We start from the raw sequence: 15,646 nt of genomic DNA on the forward strand, positions 1-15,646 counted from the left end.
GCTGCGGCCTGACGATGACCTGGGATGGGAGAGGTGCCCGGGACAGCCTGGGATCCACTGCATCACACGGGCACCCGGCCCTCTGACCTTTGGAACAGGAAGCAGAGGAAGATGGGCCTGGACGCGGAGGCCTTGCTTCTGCTAGAGCGGAGTTACCAGTGGCTTTCCAGGGTGGACGAACTCCAGACGAAGTGGCTTCCTTGAGCCACAGTCGTGGGGGCTGGCGAGGCGTCTCCCCGGTCCTGCCCAATCTCTGGGCCGCTCTGGAGTGGGACCTTGTGAACTGGGAGCAGGAGCCCAAATGCCAAAGCCCTGAGTTAACCCTTCTTTCTCCCATTGTTTGCCCGGGGAGGAGGGTTGGAGTGAGCGTGGAAAAAAGGCATTCCCACACTGCCCTAGGCAGACTATTCTAATGCGGCCCCTCCCCCACCCAGCCACCGTCTCCGCCACTTCTTCCCCTTTCCTCTTGCCTCCTGCTGCTAACCCACCCCCATTCTCCTTCCTCCACCCCTGCTGGCCTCGTCCCGATGGAGGCCCCTTCCTCCTCCTCCTCCTCCGCCTGCCAAAACCCTGCTGGGTGCATGTTCTCCTGCACCTAGTGGGTTGGGGGTGCCTAACAGCCGTCAGCAGCAGCATCTGACAAGCTGGGGGAAGTTGTGGGGGAAGAATAATGTTCAGGAACTCGCTGTGGAGGGGTTGAAGAGAGACAAAGGGGCTGTGGGGGAGTGAGGAGGGTGGCATCAGGCACGATTCCCTTCTAGACGTGGGGAGCCCGGCACCCACCCACTCCTGCTCGCTGTGCAAGTGGCTTCACCTTTGCTCAGAAGGCCCCTCCTGCCCTGTGCCACCTGCGCCCTGTTCTGGCCAAGAAGCGGGGTCTTTGGGTCACCCACGGCGGCACCCTGCTGTCGATGAGTCATCCATGCCTGACTTTCCTGGAGGCATGGTGTCCCTCCGAGAGAAGGTCTGGAGCTTCAGCCGTGCTGCCACAGCTGATTCTAGAAGAGGACGGAGCGCACACCCAGGCGCACCTTCTGGTGGGGGAGGAGGTGGTAGATAATTGATGGTGGGAAGAAGGGGAGAGCAAAGTCCCGGCAGGTGAGGGGGGGCTTGGGAGGCAAGAACAGTTGCTGTGCATTCTTCCACCACTGGCATCCAGCTCTTCTTCCCAGCTGATTGTGGGCTGGGGGCAAAGGATGCGGTATCTGATCTTAGAATTCATGGAGTCAGCGGAAAGAACCAGGACTTCATCCTCAGTGTACCAGGGCTCTGCCAGGAGCAGGTTTGGTCAGTGGCCTGGAGACAAAGACTTGAAGGAAGACCTAAAGGAAACAAATCTACAACACAGTAGGCCTTTGATCTTAAAACAAAGGTTGTTCACCTGGAGCCCTGGGATCTGGGAGTCCATTGATGAGCTTTTTGGAGAGTCCTTGGAATTCTTGATACTTACTTACATCAAATTGTTAAGGCAGTCAGAAAAGGGTAATGGAAATCCTTTAGAGCAAATGCTTTTTTAGGTTGAGCAACTTGGAAGAGAAAGAAAGGACTGCTCCAGAAATCAGCTGTTACCGCCAGGCAAGGACGGGAATCGGAAATGTGGGTGCTCCGACCAGCTTAGAGCTCATACTCCAAGTTGCTTTGTGGTATTCTTGTTTAGTCCTGAGGATGGGCTTGCATTCACAGCTCTAACCTCTCTGGGAAAGCTTCATGTTGAAAAGCATATCGAATATGGGATGTTTCTCTCCGAATGTGGTGGAAACAGGTGCAGAGCCTTGAAGTTTGAGATTCATGTGTCCCTCGGATTTGGTAGCTGGGGTGATGCTAGGTGGAATGGTTCTCAGAGTTAAGGATCAAGGATTTCGTTCTTTTCTGTAGGGTGATGAGAATTGTGCAGCAGGTTTTGGGAAGGATGAGAGGGATGCGGTGAATGGGTGGAGACTGGCCAGTTGGGAGCATAATTGGGTTTGGATTGTAGGATGGCAGAGAGGATGTATGGCCTGTAGTGTGTTCTCAGTAAAGAACTGTTGAAAGAATAAATGTATTTATGGATCTGAAAGGTGTGTGTAGAAAGAAGGGGTGAATCGGAAAACATGCATTTGATCCAATCCTAAGAACTCCAAATGGTGTAGGAGCAGGCAAGCTCTTGCAGCTCTTTCGGTGAGGTTCGAACAGAGGGGGAACACGGAACAGTGATTTCATCCTTGGTAGACATCACGACAAAACTGGATGTGTGGTCTGGAAGCCAAGACCAGGAATAGAAGGGGTTGATTGCCCAGGAAAATTATAAAGAAAAGGACAAGAGGAGCCAATTCGTGATTGGGAAGGAAGATAGGAGAGGACGGAGCCAAGATCTGTGCGTAAGCTGAGGCACACAATTACTCTCTGAATAGAATTCATCTTTTCCGTGTCAGAGGGTGGGCAACTGATGATGCTCACCGATGAAGGAAGATTTTTGTGAGAGGCACAAGAGGATGTTGGAAACAAGCCAACTGATTGGAGTTCACCACCCCAACTTCAGATCTTCCCGTTTTCCATGGCCAGCCAGTTGAGTTGATGAGTTAAGAACTCCGCTCTATCCTTCTGTCACTCTCTGGGGCAACCAAGAAATTGAGAAGAGGCCGCCAGTATCAAGGGGCCTTGCTAATTCCTGGAGAGGTCAAGGTAACTTCTGTTACCTCTTTCTCCAGGCTGAGAAGAAAGCCAAGGTGATTGCAGTAATGAACGCTGTGGAAGAAAGCCAGGGGTCTGGCGAGTCTCAGAAGGTGGAGGAGGCCAGCCCTCCCGCAGTGCAGCAGCCCACCGACCCTGCGTCCCCCACTGTGGCCACCACACCTGAGCCTGTGGGAGCCGACGCCGGGGATAAGAACGCCACTAAAGCAGCCGATGATGAGCCAGAGTACGAGGTGAGCGGCTCGCTTCTTCCCCCGCCTCGTCCAGCTCTTTCCTGGGTCCTTCCACTGCCAGCTCTTCCCGTCCTGCTCTCCTCTCTCCACCTGACCCCAGGCCTCTTCGTCTCCCCAGTCTTGCTCTGTCTCGGTCCTTCAGATGGAGCTCCCTCCTGGCTGTCCTGACCCTCAGATGCCCAGGGCTGGGGTTGCCACGGGGGGATCAGGGTGGCAGGGCCTCGTGACCACCACGTAATGACTTCTGCTCCTTGGGGCTCCAGGACGGCCGGGGCTTTGGCATTGGGGAGCTGGTGTGGGGGAAACTTCGGGGCTTCTCCTGGTGGCCAGGCCGCATTGTGTCTTGGTGGATGACGGGCCGGAGCCGAGCAGCTGAAGGCACCCGCTGGGTCATGTGGTTCGGAGACGGCAAGTTCTCGGTGGTAAGTTGTGCGGTTTGGTGGTAGCCTCAGGGAGGGACGGGTCTTGGCCCCGGGGGTAGCTGTGGTATTTGGGGGTGAGGGCCAGAACTGGGGTGGAAGAAGAGGTCTCGGAGAGCTGGTGCGCCTCACCTGCAAGGCTCTTGCCTTCCGGGGCCCTTTCTCCAGAACTCCTTTCCTGCTTGCGTTCACGTCCTCCCCCCCGAAACGCTTGGGTTAGACTCCTCCTTTGAGCACCACGTAATCATTGGTCGATGCAGCTGGTTCTCTGTACCTGCCTGCTGCTGGGCACACGGTGGGGACTCTGGTGTGGCCAGGGCAGCAAGGGGGCGTCGGTGGTTGTCCCTCCAGGTGTGTGTCGAGAAGCTGATGCCACTGAGCTCGTTCTGCAGCGCTTTCCACCAGGCAACCTACAACAAGCAGCCCATGTACCGCAAAGCCATCTACGAGGTCCTGCAGGTGAGCGGCCCTCTGAGGCAGAGGGGGCATAGGCAGCAGGGACCCCTGGCTGGTCTGGAAGCTGGAGAACAGCGGTTAGGCCCAGGCAGGGGGTCCGCCTGTAAGGCCCTGGGGAACCTTTCTGCACGCCCTCCTCCAGTGTTCTCCTGCAGCCCTGCCCCACCCCTTCTCCCAGCTCTTGCCTCCGGCCACCTTTGCTGTCCTCTGGCCACACGTCTCTCCCTGGGACGCTTTGCTGCCCGGACGCCTCCCCCACACGTGTTGCCCTCCAGGTGGCCAGTAGCCGTGCGGGGAAGCTGTTCCCAGCGTGCCACGACAGCGACGAGAGCGACACTGCCAAGGCCGTCGAGGTGCAGAACAAACAGATGATCGAATGGGCTCTCGGAGGGTTCCAGCCCTCTGGCCCCAAGGGCCTGGAGCCACCCGAAGGTAAATGCAGGTGCTCAGCCCCGCCTTCTGGGACCCCTGCCAGCCAGGCAGCTCCACGCCAGCTCTGGGAAGGCTCTGCCTTGAGCCGCCAGTGCCTCCCGTCGAGAGGCCCGGGGAGAGTGTCCCTTTCCCTGGGGTTGGCGTAGGGGCGGTGCCGCTCTGGGACTCAGAATATGATGCTCCAATTGGCTTGCTGACACTGGGGGGCTGGGAGCTAGAACAAGTTGGGGACCAGGCTATACCCCTTTGTAGGCAGAACAGAGGAAGGGAGGGTGCTGGCACTGCTTGTCCGTGGTAACCATGATCTCATCACCTGTTTTCCTTATCCAGAAGAGAAAAATCCCTACAAAGAAGTTTACACAGACATGTGGGTCGAACCCGAGGCAGCTGCCTATGCACCACCCCCACCAGCCAAAAAGCCCCGAAAGAGCACAACCGAGAAGCCCAAGGTCAAGGAGATCATTGACGAACGCACAAGAGGTAGTTGGCCTGGCTCTGGAGAGAGCGGCGTGGCGAGGCTGGCATTCAGAGGCGCGGCGTGGCCCTCGCGGCCCCCTCTGATGCTGGGCTCTCCTCCCCTCCGCAGAGCGGCTGGTGTACGAGGTGCGGCAGAAGTGCCGGAACATCGAGGGTGAGTCCTCGTGGGCGCCGATCCCTGGGAGGTCCGTGGTCCGTGGCTCCCAGCACGGGCAGGAGGGCTTGGCCCAGGCAGAGCAGCATAGGTATTTAGAAAGGTTCGAACGTCATGGGATGTCAGCACCCAGTCAGGGCTTCTGTCCTGCGTGTCCCACCCTCAGCCTGCTTCACACACTTTCCTGTCATGACGTGGGCTGGTCCTTAGGGTTTGGGACACTCCGGTGGGTCAGGGAAGGGTGGCCTCTCGGATTTACTCGAACCTGCGACCTTTTGGCCTTTTACTTTTCCTCACCTTCTCTCACCCCCTTGGTCGTTAGAACATCTTGTGTCTGTCTGCCTTGGCCTAGTCTGTCCGGCTCGGGGCCCTCAGGGCTGGGAAAGATGGGGCAGGAGCACAAGATATAGGACAGCCCAGGGACTGGACTGTCTCCAGAGTCACCCAGGGTCAGGGCCTTCTTCTCATGGGCAGGCTCCTGTCCTCGAATTATGCCTTTCCTGGGCGGTAGGCATTGCCGCTCTGAGAGCTAATGGGCATCGAGATAGGGGCCCCAGTGCCTCCCTGTTCCCCGGGCGCCCTCCCAGACTCCCATCTGCCGCCTTTTTGGGCTGTGGCTCCAATGCCTCCCCCCTTTTCTTTTGGTAGCTTTTCTGGAGTGGGCCTTGGCCCAAGGTGGGAAAGGGCCCTTCGATGACATTCACTCCACTTTCTCTGCTGTCCCTGCTTTCTAGACATTTGCATCTCTTGTGGGAGCCTCAACGTCACCCTGGAGCACCCTCTCTTCGTCGGAGGAATGTGCCAAAACTGTAAGGTAGGGGCACACCCAGCAGAGACATGGCCGAGAGAGCTCTGGGGCCCTGGCTGTCTTGTCTGCACCTTCTCACCCTCCGGGCTGATAGTTGCCTGGGCTTATAGTCCCCCTCTAATGCCCCTTCTGATCCCCCCATGTGGGTTCACCATGTCACAGTCCCTGGTGTGGAGGAGGGAGAACGGACCGATGGATGGATGTCCTTGGGGACCCAGGAGAAAAGTCCAGCGCCGCAGCAAGGGACAAGGGGGTGCGGTTCCCTCCCTGGGCTTGCTTTCACGCCTCTTGATCCCATGCGCTGCCCTGGGCTGGGAGACCTGCTGTCCCTTGCTCAGACCTGGGTTCACAGCCCGCCTTCGCCGTGGCCATCCTGGCTGCCACCTGGTGGTCCCTGACCCTCCGCTCTGCTGTCCAGAACTGCTTCCTGGAGTGCGCGTACCAGTACGATGACGACGGCTACCAGTCCTACTGCACCATCTGCTGTGGGGGCCGCGAGGTGCTCATGTGTGGGAACAACAACTGTTGCAGGTGAGGGTCCCTGCCCGGCCCACGGCCCCCCCACCCCAGCTGAGCTCCATCCAGGGCCAAGAGCGTGCCCCCCTCCCCAGCCCAGCCCGTGGCTCCGGCCGTGCTCCAGCCCTGCTACACTGGGCTTCCTTCCAGGTGCTTTTGTGTGGAGTGTGTGGATCTGTTGGTGGGGCCGGGGGCCGCCCAGGCAGCCATCAAGGAGGACCCCTGGAACTGCTACATGTGCGGGCACAAAGGCACCTACGGGCTGCTGCGGCGGCGGGACGACTGGCCCTCGCGGCTGCAGATGTTCTTCGCCAATAACCACGACCAGGAATTTGTGAGTGCCGGGCCTGGGGCGCCTCTTCCCATCCCCTCCCAGCTGGAGCCCGAGGGCAGGCTCGACCCAAGCAAGAGTGCTTGGGTTGTCACGGAGCCTGGGTGACAGGCAGGGGTGCGGGCCTGGAAAGCCAGGGCAGCCCTAGTGGGCTGGGGGGGTTGGGGGGCGGCCCCAGATGCAGGCCTGCAGAATCCTCCTGGCCGTTCACCTGTCTGTTTGTGCTCGTGCCTAGGACCCTCCGAAGGTTTACCCACCTGTCCCAGCCGAGAAGAGGAAGCCCATCCGGGTGCTGTCTCTATTCGACGGAATTGCTACAGGTGAGTGTGTGGCACGGACCCCAGGATGTGCCACCGTCCTGGTCCTGGGGCAAGGAGGCTCTGCTTGAGGGACCGTGCGCTTGTGACTCTGGCAAAACAAAATGATGGTTAACGTGACAGCTGTTAAAATACTACCCCACGGAGGAAACTTCTGTGTTCAATGAGAAGTAAGATCAGTGGTAAGCCAGCATGTTTCTCCATGGGGGAGGCGCCCCAGCGGAGGACAGGGTGGTCGTTAGCCAGAGATTATTGAAGATTTTCACAAAGCCTCAAAGGACAGACTCGGCGACCAAAACAAAAACACAGGCAGTTCTGTTATCTGATGACTGTAACTCACAGTATTTAAAAAAAAAAAAGAAAGAAAGAAAGAAAGAAAGAAAAAAAACTATAAACAAGAGAGTCTAAAGAACATTTAAATCACCCATAATTCCATAATTAGTGTTTTGGTGTCTGTCCTTTTTTTTCTGTGGGTCTGTGAATGTGTGTTTATATAATCATGCATAGATAGATAAATAAAGCGAAAGGATAGTAAAATGCACACTGTGTTGTAACTTGCCTTTTCATTTGCTACCATGCCTGCTTTTTCCTGGTAACGTGGCCATCCCTTATTTGAAAATGCTTCATAGGATTCCATTGGGTAAAAATAACATCGTTTATTTAACAAGCCCTCTGTTGGGTTGTTTACTATTCTCTATTATGAGTAGTCCTTGACGACATCCTTATGCACACATACATATCATTATCTACTTAGACTATTAGGGAATGCTGGGTCACTGTATGGGAAGTTCTTTTCATACAATCCGACAGTCCGATCCTTGACCTTGCCAGAGTGCCCTCCTGCAAGGTGCTACTGACCTCTGTCCATCTGTCATGGCCCTAGGCCAAGGGCTTCTCAGTTCTTTTTTTTTTTTTTTTTAATGTTTATTTATTTTGAGAAAGAGAGAGTGTGTGCCAGTTGGAGGGACAGACAGGGAGAGAATCCCAAACAGGCTCCACCCCATGAACCAGGAGATTGTGACCTGAGCCACCCAGGTGCCCCTGAGGGCTTTTCAGTTTTGTTTTGTTCTTAATGTTTGTTTATTTTTAAGAGAGAGTGCTATCGGGAGAGGGGTAGAGAGGGAGGAAGACCCAGAATCTGAAACAGGTTCCAGAATCTGAAGCAGTTTCCAGGCTCTGAGCTAGCTATCAGCACAGAGCCCGATGCAGGGCTCGAACCCACGAACTGTGAGATCATGACCCGACCCGAAGTCGGACGCCCAACCGACTAAGCCACCCAGGCGACCCGGCTTCTCAGTTCTTAAGAAAGGAATAAGCCTCTTCAAAACTTGTGACCAGAGGGAGGTGGGCTGTTAAAGGGCCAGGGCAGGGTAGCATATCAGGCCAGATGCTTATGTGCTGTTCTCAGCTCAGTGTTGATACTATGTAAATGTAGAGAAGTTAATTTACAGCCTCGGCTTCCCAGGCCAGAACCTTGAGGCCTTCTGAAACCACGTCACGCCCCGGGCAGGCCGTGGAAGCCCCTTGGTGGAGAGGTCTGTTGAGCAATGGGGATGGTGCTGTTTCTTCAGAAGCTCTCAGGGTCTCTTCTGATTGTTTCGTTGCCCTCCATACAGCATTTGTGGAGGGATCGTGGTGAGGAAGCGAGTGTAGTTCACTCAGGAGGGGAACACAAATGAGACTCCGTCTCTGTCCTGAAGACCATTTGCAATCTAAGGGCCTGAATTAGAAATACACGCTTGTAACAAGTCGGAGAGAGATGCAGAGTGCTAGGGGCTTCCAGGGGACTGCGGGGTAGGGGGTGTTGGTGAAAGCCTTTTAGAGCAGGTGGCATTTAGGTTGAGTCTTGGAGGCTGGGTAGAATTGCAGCAGGAGGCCGTGGGTGAGGGATGAGGAAGGCCTGGTATATCCAGGATGTAGAAACAGCAAAGAAATGGCCTCCCAGAAAGTCACCTGCTTTTCTCTTTGGTCCTGAAAACCACCTGTTGTCTGCTCTTGACTGCCTTCTAAGTAGATCAAAGGATGCGTGACAAAGGTCCAGAAGGATCCTGCAGCTTACCGGGCAGGGGAGGGCTCAGGCCTGTTGCTGACCCGTGTGTCTAGCCAGCCAGAGAGCCCCCTGCCAAGATGAGGGTGCTGGGAAGGAGACCCAGTGACCGTGCCTTTTGCCTGCTGGCACAGGGCTTCTGGTGCTGAAGGACTTGGGCATTCAGGTGGACCGCTACATCGCTTCCGAGGTGTGCGAGGACTCCATCACGGTGGGCATGGTGCGGCACCAGGGGAAGATCATGTACGTCGGGGACGTCCGCAGCGTCACACAGAAGCATGTATGTCAGTGCAGTGGGACCCGTCCCACCTTCTCTGCGTCCCTGGCACTTTGCTCCTGGGGGCGGCCACAGCCCCCTTGCATATTTTTCATTTGTTCTTTTCCTTTCTCCTTTTCCCCGGCCTCTTCTCTCCCATCTTCCTCCTGTCTGGAGAGGAAGATGGGCAGCCCCTGGCCAGCCTCAGGCCCTATTTACCAGAGCACCATGGTTCCCGTTTTTCTAGTACTTTTGGCAACAGCTTTACCAGCCTCCGTTTCGGGGGTGGGGGGGCTCTGGCAGGGTCTTGCCTGAGTGACCCTTTGTCCTTCCAGTTACCTGTGTCTACCCCTGAACCTGCAGGCCCTCGGGGATCCCCAGGGGCATTTGGAGGGTGTTCAGATGGCCCAGATGCCCCGCCCAAAGTGTGCAGAGCACAAAGTAGCCTCCCATTGAGCCACCAAGCCCAGGCTGCCTTCCCTCCGAGGGGCAGCCTCCCTCCCTTTTTTCCCTTCCTCCTTTTCCTGCCGGGAGCGTACTGTTTCCCTGCTGGCCTCAGAGGTTTTCCAGTTGATTCCTTTACTTTGTTTAGGAAACTGGGTTCAGAGAGCCTCAGTGACTCGGCCGTGGTGCACTGTGTGTGTGTTGGGGGGCGGGGGGGCATGCATGTGGTATGTAGATGCGAACGTGTGTAGTGAGCCTAGCGAGCCGCTGGGTGTCCCCTCTCTCGTGCCAAAGTACTTTTGTTGCCAGATCCACAGATAATTTCTTGATTTCTGCCCCTGTCCCCGGACATCAGGCTATCACGTTACCTTTATCCTCCCAGATCCAGGAGTGGGGCCCATTCGATCTGGTGATTGGGGGCAGTCCTTGCAATGATCTCTCCATCGTCAACCCTGCCCGTAAAGGACTCTACGGTAGGTGCCGTGCTCACCCCTCCACCTTCTGAGCTGGTGCTTCCGCACGTAGGTTTCCTACTTGGATATTTCTGCCCTGGGACAGCTACTCCCAATGACCCTGTCCTCCCTTGCCCTCCCTGTGCCCGAGCCACACCACTGTCTCATGCAGACAGCCCCAGCTGATGGCTTTCTCTTCCGACCTCTCAGAGGGCACTGGCCGGCTCTTCTTTGAGTTCTACCGCCTCCTGCATGATGCGCGGCCCAAGGAGGGAGATGATCGCCCCTTCTTCTGGCTCTTTGAGAATGTGGTGGCCATGGGCGTTAGTGACAAGAGGGACATCTCGCGATTTCTCGAGGTATAGCCAGCAACCTTGGTTTGGCCAGCTCACTAATGGCTTCTACCTTGGACTGCTGCTTTATCCCTGTCTCATCTGCATTGTGGAGCTGGGGACTGGTGACTTCTGCTTTGCAAGGGGCCTGTTCGGGAAGCTCAGGGCTTCCCAATTAGACAGGGAGGAAACACTGTTAGAAGCCGACCCTGGAAAGAACCCGTGGTCTGACTCTGAGAGAGGTAGTATGTGGGTGTGGGCCTCAGTGCTTGAAGGACTGTTCCTAAGTCAGGTGGGGTGCCAGACTCATAGAGTTGGGCTTCTGTGTGGTGGTTCACTGGGGGAAACTTTGAGACGGCCAGATCCATTTTCCCCAACCAGAGTGGCTCGCCCTCACTGCCTGGCACCACGGCAGATGTTCTGTGGCCCCTGGGAAGGAAAAAACATGGCTCACCTGTGGGTCCCAGCTCAGCTCTGAACCAGCTGGAGCCGGACACGCAGGATCTCTGTGGCCAGAGGCATTCTCGGGGTGGGCAGCCCGGGAGCTCGAGCCCACGCTCCCGCTTGGTGTTCTTACTTTAAGTGCAAGCAAGCATCTATGTGGCTCATAATCTGGACACACAGTGAACACATCCACACTCACTGGAACTTTCTTACTCAGAGCCTCTGGGTGCGCTAGAGGTATGTAGTCCAGTAGGGTAGCCATCAGCCATGCGTGGTATTTAAATTAACATTAAAATTCCGCAGTCTTTTCTAGCCTCATCTCAAGTACTTTAGCCAGTGGCAGCTACTCCATTGAACAGTGCAGACAGGAAACCCTTTCCATCATCAGAGGTGTTCAGTTGGACTGCAGTGGTCTAGAATGTTCTGATGAGAGCATGTGGAATGTGGCTGGGGTCCATTCTGGCTTTCCCTAGAGGCTTCAGGCTGTCCCACTGTGTGGCTTCCTGAGAGAAGAGTAAGCGCCTTTGAGGCTGTAAGGCTCTGAAACTAGCAAAATTTCCTGGCGCACCCTCATTTTCCTCCGTCGCTCATCTTTAATCTTTCTCCTGTTTCGTAGTCCAACCCTGTGATGATTGATGCCAAAGAAGTGTCAGCTGCACACAGGGCCCGCTACTTCTGGGGGAACCTTCCTGGTATGAACAGGTTGGTGAGAGCGCCCGGGCCTGGGGTGACTGCGGGTTGGTGTCTACGAGCAGCTCAGCCCAAGGAGGAGGAGGTCATGGAGGGGCCCTCACGGGCAGCCTCCTCTGCCGACCAGCTTGCCGCTCTGCCATGTTTTCCTCTGTTTACTTCTCCTTGAGGGAGGAGGGGAGCCAGAGCATAGAAAATATTTGCCTGAGAAACCAGAAATAAATGACTGAGATAAGACCTTTGAAAGTGCCCTCTTTACACCAAAGGAGAATTCCCATGCTGCTCAGTTACACAGTTGGCGCTCCTGCACCGATGACAGATCTAGACTCCGCTTGTCCTTAGTCTCTGGAGGTGAAGCTATGGAGGGTGGACTTGGGATGGAAAGGAGTGGTGCCCACAGCTGGGCCACACCTGGGTCGGGAGAGAGAATCTCAGAGCAACACTGTGCAGCTCAGAGGGTCCTGCTTCACCTATTATCCACACACTTTGTTAGCTTCAGGTCCTTTGTTGGAAGGATGTTCTTTATTTAGTTTACATAGGGAGAGATTTTAACGGCCAGATAGTCATGAAGGCAACTTCATTTCTTCAGTGGAATAAATGCATTCTAAAAAGGCCTATGAGGAGAAAGGAATTCTGGTTGAGAGTCTTGTTTCAGAGCAGAGTGAGATCCACCCAATCTAGATAGCTGTTATGTAGGGAAATATTTTCCAGAATGTTTTTTTTTCTTCCGGAATGTTCTAAGAGTGGATTGTAAACCTCGCTATATCTATAAATCAGAAACATCGTCTAATCTGGCCTCAGTCTTCTCCTCTCCCCCTCAGCCATTAGCGTGAAGTTGTAGGAACATCCCTAATCTCCTACCCGTTTAGCAAAACTGCTGTCTTTTGTGAGGGCTTATTGATGGGAAGGAGATGGGTCAGCGCAGCAACTTGGCCTGAGCTGTTTCCACACCTGCCCTCCCAAGCTCCCGTGGCGTACGTGTACTGCGAGGGTAGATGGGGTCACGCAGTCCCGTATGTCAGGGAGCCACTAACTCAGTGTCTCCTCACAGACCTTGGTCCTGTGGGATTACTCGCACTTGCTTCTTCCGACTCTAAAATTCTAGAACTCTGAGCTTCGAGGAGGAGCAGAGAGAGGTACCACAAGGGACCAAGTAGAGTGTGTGTGTGTGTAAACAGGGCGGAGGCTGGAGGCGTCCACTCAGGCCGTGGGTGCCTGTGGGTCCCACGCTGAGATGGTGGACGGCCATGGGAAACCTTCATTAAGTCTTCCGAAAGGTCAGAAAAGGTCAGCGCCCAAGGTGATGTTCAGTGATCCGCTCTGCCCTGTGAGCAGTGATGCATTAAGTGTCACAGAATGTTAGTCTTCTGGAGACTGTGTAGAACGTAGGCCTTTTTAACTGTACATTTCATCCAGTGAACACACCCATGTAAACCATCACCATAGTCAAGGTCAGAACCTTTGGTCACCTCCAGAGCTTGACAGATACTTTGAAAGCTCAGTGTATTTTAAGACGACTAACAAGAACAATTGGGTTTTCCTTCTGCTGGGAAGGTATTGTCTGCGTACTTGTAGATTGAGACCACTGTGGAATTTACCTGTAAGGATGAACGCTTGCTGGCCTGTCCGTGGATGGCTGCAGTGTGTGTCTATGTTTTGGGGGCATTTGAAGGGGGTTACAACGTGTGTGGGTGACATCGGCCCTCTCTTCCTTCTCCGTGTGAGTCATGGCCTCCATGCTGCTCTCCTGGTCTCTGTCGTTACCTTCTTTTTCTGCCTCCTAGGCCGTTGGCATCCACTGTGAATGATAAGCTGGAGCTGCAGGAGTGTCTGGAGCACGGCAGAATAGCCAAGGTGAGCAAGGCCCCCACCCCTGCACCAAACCCCTCTGCTCGGGGGCAGGGAGAAGGGCAGAGAGGGCGGGGTGAGCCGGAGCGGTCTTTGTGTGTCCCCAGGTAGTGTGGAGAACACACTTTAGGAGGTGGCATGGGGTCGTGCTGCCAGTTGGCCAGAGGGGAGGGCCGGGGGGACAGCCCGGAGGGCAAGGAGAGAGATCCGAAGTCCTGCCTGGTCTTCGGCGCATCCTCCATTGAGCATCGCCCGCTGGTCCTGAGGGAAGCAGATGCTCTCATTAGATGGATCCGCTAGGGCTTTTCAGTTTTTTGGCCAGGACCTCTTACACGAGCCTTCGGGACCACACATTCTCCGGTGTGCGGAAGCTGCACCGCTCCCTGGAGAGGTGTCCCAGAGTGAGTGTACCAGGCGTCAGGGTCCATGAGAGCAGGCGTCAACAGTCGCCAACGCTCTGCAGGCAAGGCGACTGCAGAGGTGTCTGAGCTCCTGAGTCACTTGGCTTCCTTCCGCCTGCAAGTCCCCTCATGTGTGCAAGAACCGGTTCCTAGAAGACTTGGGAGGTTCAGTCCTCGGCTCGAGCTGCTGCCTCTCAGGTCCTTGGCCAGCGGGACTGGACTAAGGATGGCGGGGTGACCTCAAAGTAGGACAAAGAGCAGGGCATTGGGGTCTGCAGTCGCTCACGCCAGGGCCTCACCCCAGCCTCCGGGACGGACCAGGCCTTGTCAGTGTTGGACATGCCAGTCCCGGCCAGTGCCTGGCACACGTGTTAGACACACGGCCGGCGAATGAGTGCTCACTCTGCTTTTCCTCTCCCTGTTTCTAGTTCAGCAAAGTGAGGACCATTACTACGAGGTCGAACTCCATAAAGCAGGGCAAAGACCAGCATTTCCCCGTCTTCATGAATGAGAAAGAGGACATCTTATGGTGCACTGAAATGGAAAGGTAGTACCGAGGCTGGGTGCTGGTGTTGGGGGGTGTGGGGTGTGTGGTGGCGGCTGTCGGTAAGGGAGGAGGGATCGCTGGGTCCTCCCACATATTTCCTGACAGGGCAGCTTCCTGGGGAGGACTCCTGTGCATCGTAAGGTTGGTCACACAGGGTAAGAGGGGTCTAGGAATCGGGTCATGGTGCCTTGGCTCCCAGAGGTCCTTGCTCAGACTCCTCCTAAGCTACAGAATCTTCCTCCACTTGTGCTGCTCATTGTAGGTGCTTTGCAAACCAGGGCAGCACAGGACCAGGCGGGTCTCACAGCCTCAGCGCTCTGATCTGGTGCAAACCAGACTCCCGGGCTAGATTGATTACCTGCTCAGGGTCAGTGTAACCACAGCTGAGCCAAAGAAACCATTTACACAAATGACCAGAAGAAACAGGAACTTGGAGCTTCTCAAGTCAGGCAGGAGTTCAGCTCCTTTACAGAGTCTTCACTCTTGTGGGGAAGGTACTAGGGGGGTGTGTATTTATTTACTTAAATGTTATTTTTTATTCTTTCTGAGAGAGAGAGAGAGAGAGAGACGGAGGGAGGGAGGGGCAGAGAGAGAGGGGGACACAGAATCTGAAGCAGGTTCCAGGCTCTGAGCTGTCGGCACAGAGTCTGAGGCTGAGCTCGAACTCACGAACCTTGAGATTATCGCCTGAGCCGAAGTCGGACGCCTAACCAACTGAGCCAGCCTGGCATGCCTAGGGCTGTGTATTAAGCGTAGACTTCGATACCTGCTGCATCTCCATCTTTGGGAGACGAGAGTGTTTTTCACAAATGCTAACTTTGTTTCTGCTGGGCAGTGACTCCTGGGTGACAGGGGGCCTGAGTCCTGATTGGTGATGACAGAGGAGACGGAGCAGGATGGCTCACGCTCACCCTTAGCCCTGCCCTTAGCCCCGCCCTCTCTGCCTTCTCTCCCCAGGGTGTTCGGCTTCCCTGTCCACTATACCGACGTCTCCAACATGAGCCGCTTGGCGAGGCAGAGACTGCTGGGCCGGTCATGGAGTGTGCCGGTCATCCGCCACCTCTTCGCTCCGCTGAAGGAATATTTTGCTTGTGTGTAAGGGACATGAGGGCAAACCGAGGTAGTGACACAGAGTTAAACAAACAAACAAAAAACACAAAACACAACAAAATACCAACAACATGAGGATGGAGAGAAGTATCAGCACCCAGAAGAGAAAAAGGAATTTAAAACAAAAACCACAGAGGCGGAAATATCGGAGGGCTTTGCCTTGCAAAAAGGGTTGGACATCATCTCCTGATTTTTCAATGTTAATCTTCAGTCCTATTTAAAAACAAAACCAAGCTCCCCTCCCCCTTTTTTTTTTTTTTTT

At 55.2% G+C, this 15,646-nt stretch overlaps 1 protein-coding gene across 6 annotated transcripts in view; it reads left to right on the plus strand.

The window, feature by feature from the left end:
* The window catches only part of DNMT3A (DNA methyltransferase 3 alpha), a 97,874-nt gene extending 82,234 nt beyond the window's left edge, over window positions 1–15,640 (plus strand). For all 6 annotated transcript variants that reach the window (XM_077774136.1, XM_077774137.1, XM_077774135.1 and 3 more), the window contains 17 exons: window positions 2,688–2,903; window positions 3,167–3,325; window positions 3,674–3,781; window positions 4,054–4,210; window positions 4,541–4,690; window positions 4,797–4,841; window positions 5,576–5,655; window positions 6,068–6,180; window positions 6,316–6,499; window positions 6,732–6,816; window positions 8,995–9,140; window positions 9,943–10,033; window positions 10,223–10,371; window positions 11,405–11,490; window positions 13,263–13,332; window positions 14,156–14,274; window positions 15,232–15,640. In XM_077774136.1, coding sequence (XP_077630262.1) covers window positions 2,688–2,903; window positions 3,167–3,325; window positions 3,674–3,781; window positions 4,054–4,210; window positions 4,541–4,690; window positions 4,797–4,841; window positions 5,576–5,655; window positions 6,068–6,180; window positions 6,316–6,499; window positions 6,732–6,816; window positions 8,995–9,140; window positions 9,943–10,033; window positions 10,223–10,371; window positions 11,405–11,490; window positions 13,263–13,332; window positions 14,156–14,274; window positions 15,232–15,373 — 2,100 coding nt within the window. In that variant the 3' untranslated portion in view covers window positions 15,374–15,640. The remainder of the gene's footprint in view (window positions 1–2,687; window positions 2,904–3,166; window positions 3,326–3,673; window positions 3,782–4,053; window positions 4,211–4,540; window positions 4,691–4,796; window positions 4,842–5,575; window positions 5,656–6,067; window positions 6,181–6,315; window positions 6,500–6,731; window positions 6,817–8,994; window positions 9,141–9,942; window positions 10,034–10,222; window positions 10,372–11,404; window positions 11,491–13,262; window positions 13,333–14,155; window positions 14,275–15,231) is intronic.
* The last annotated feature ends 6 nt before the right edge of the window (window positions 15,641–15,646 follow it).

The sequence above is a fragment of the Crocuta crocuta genome, unplaced genomic scaffold (assembly GCF_008692635.1).
Source record: "Crocuta crocuta isolate KB4526 unplaced genomic scaffold, BGI_CrCroc_1.0 scaffold246, whole genome shotgun sequence".
Lineage (NCBI taxonomy): Eukaryota > Metazoa > Chordata > Mammalia > Carnivora > Hyaenidae > Crocuta > Crocuta crocuta.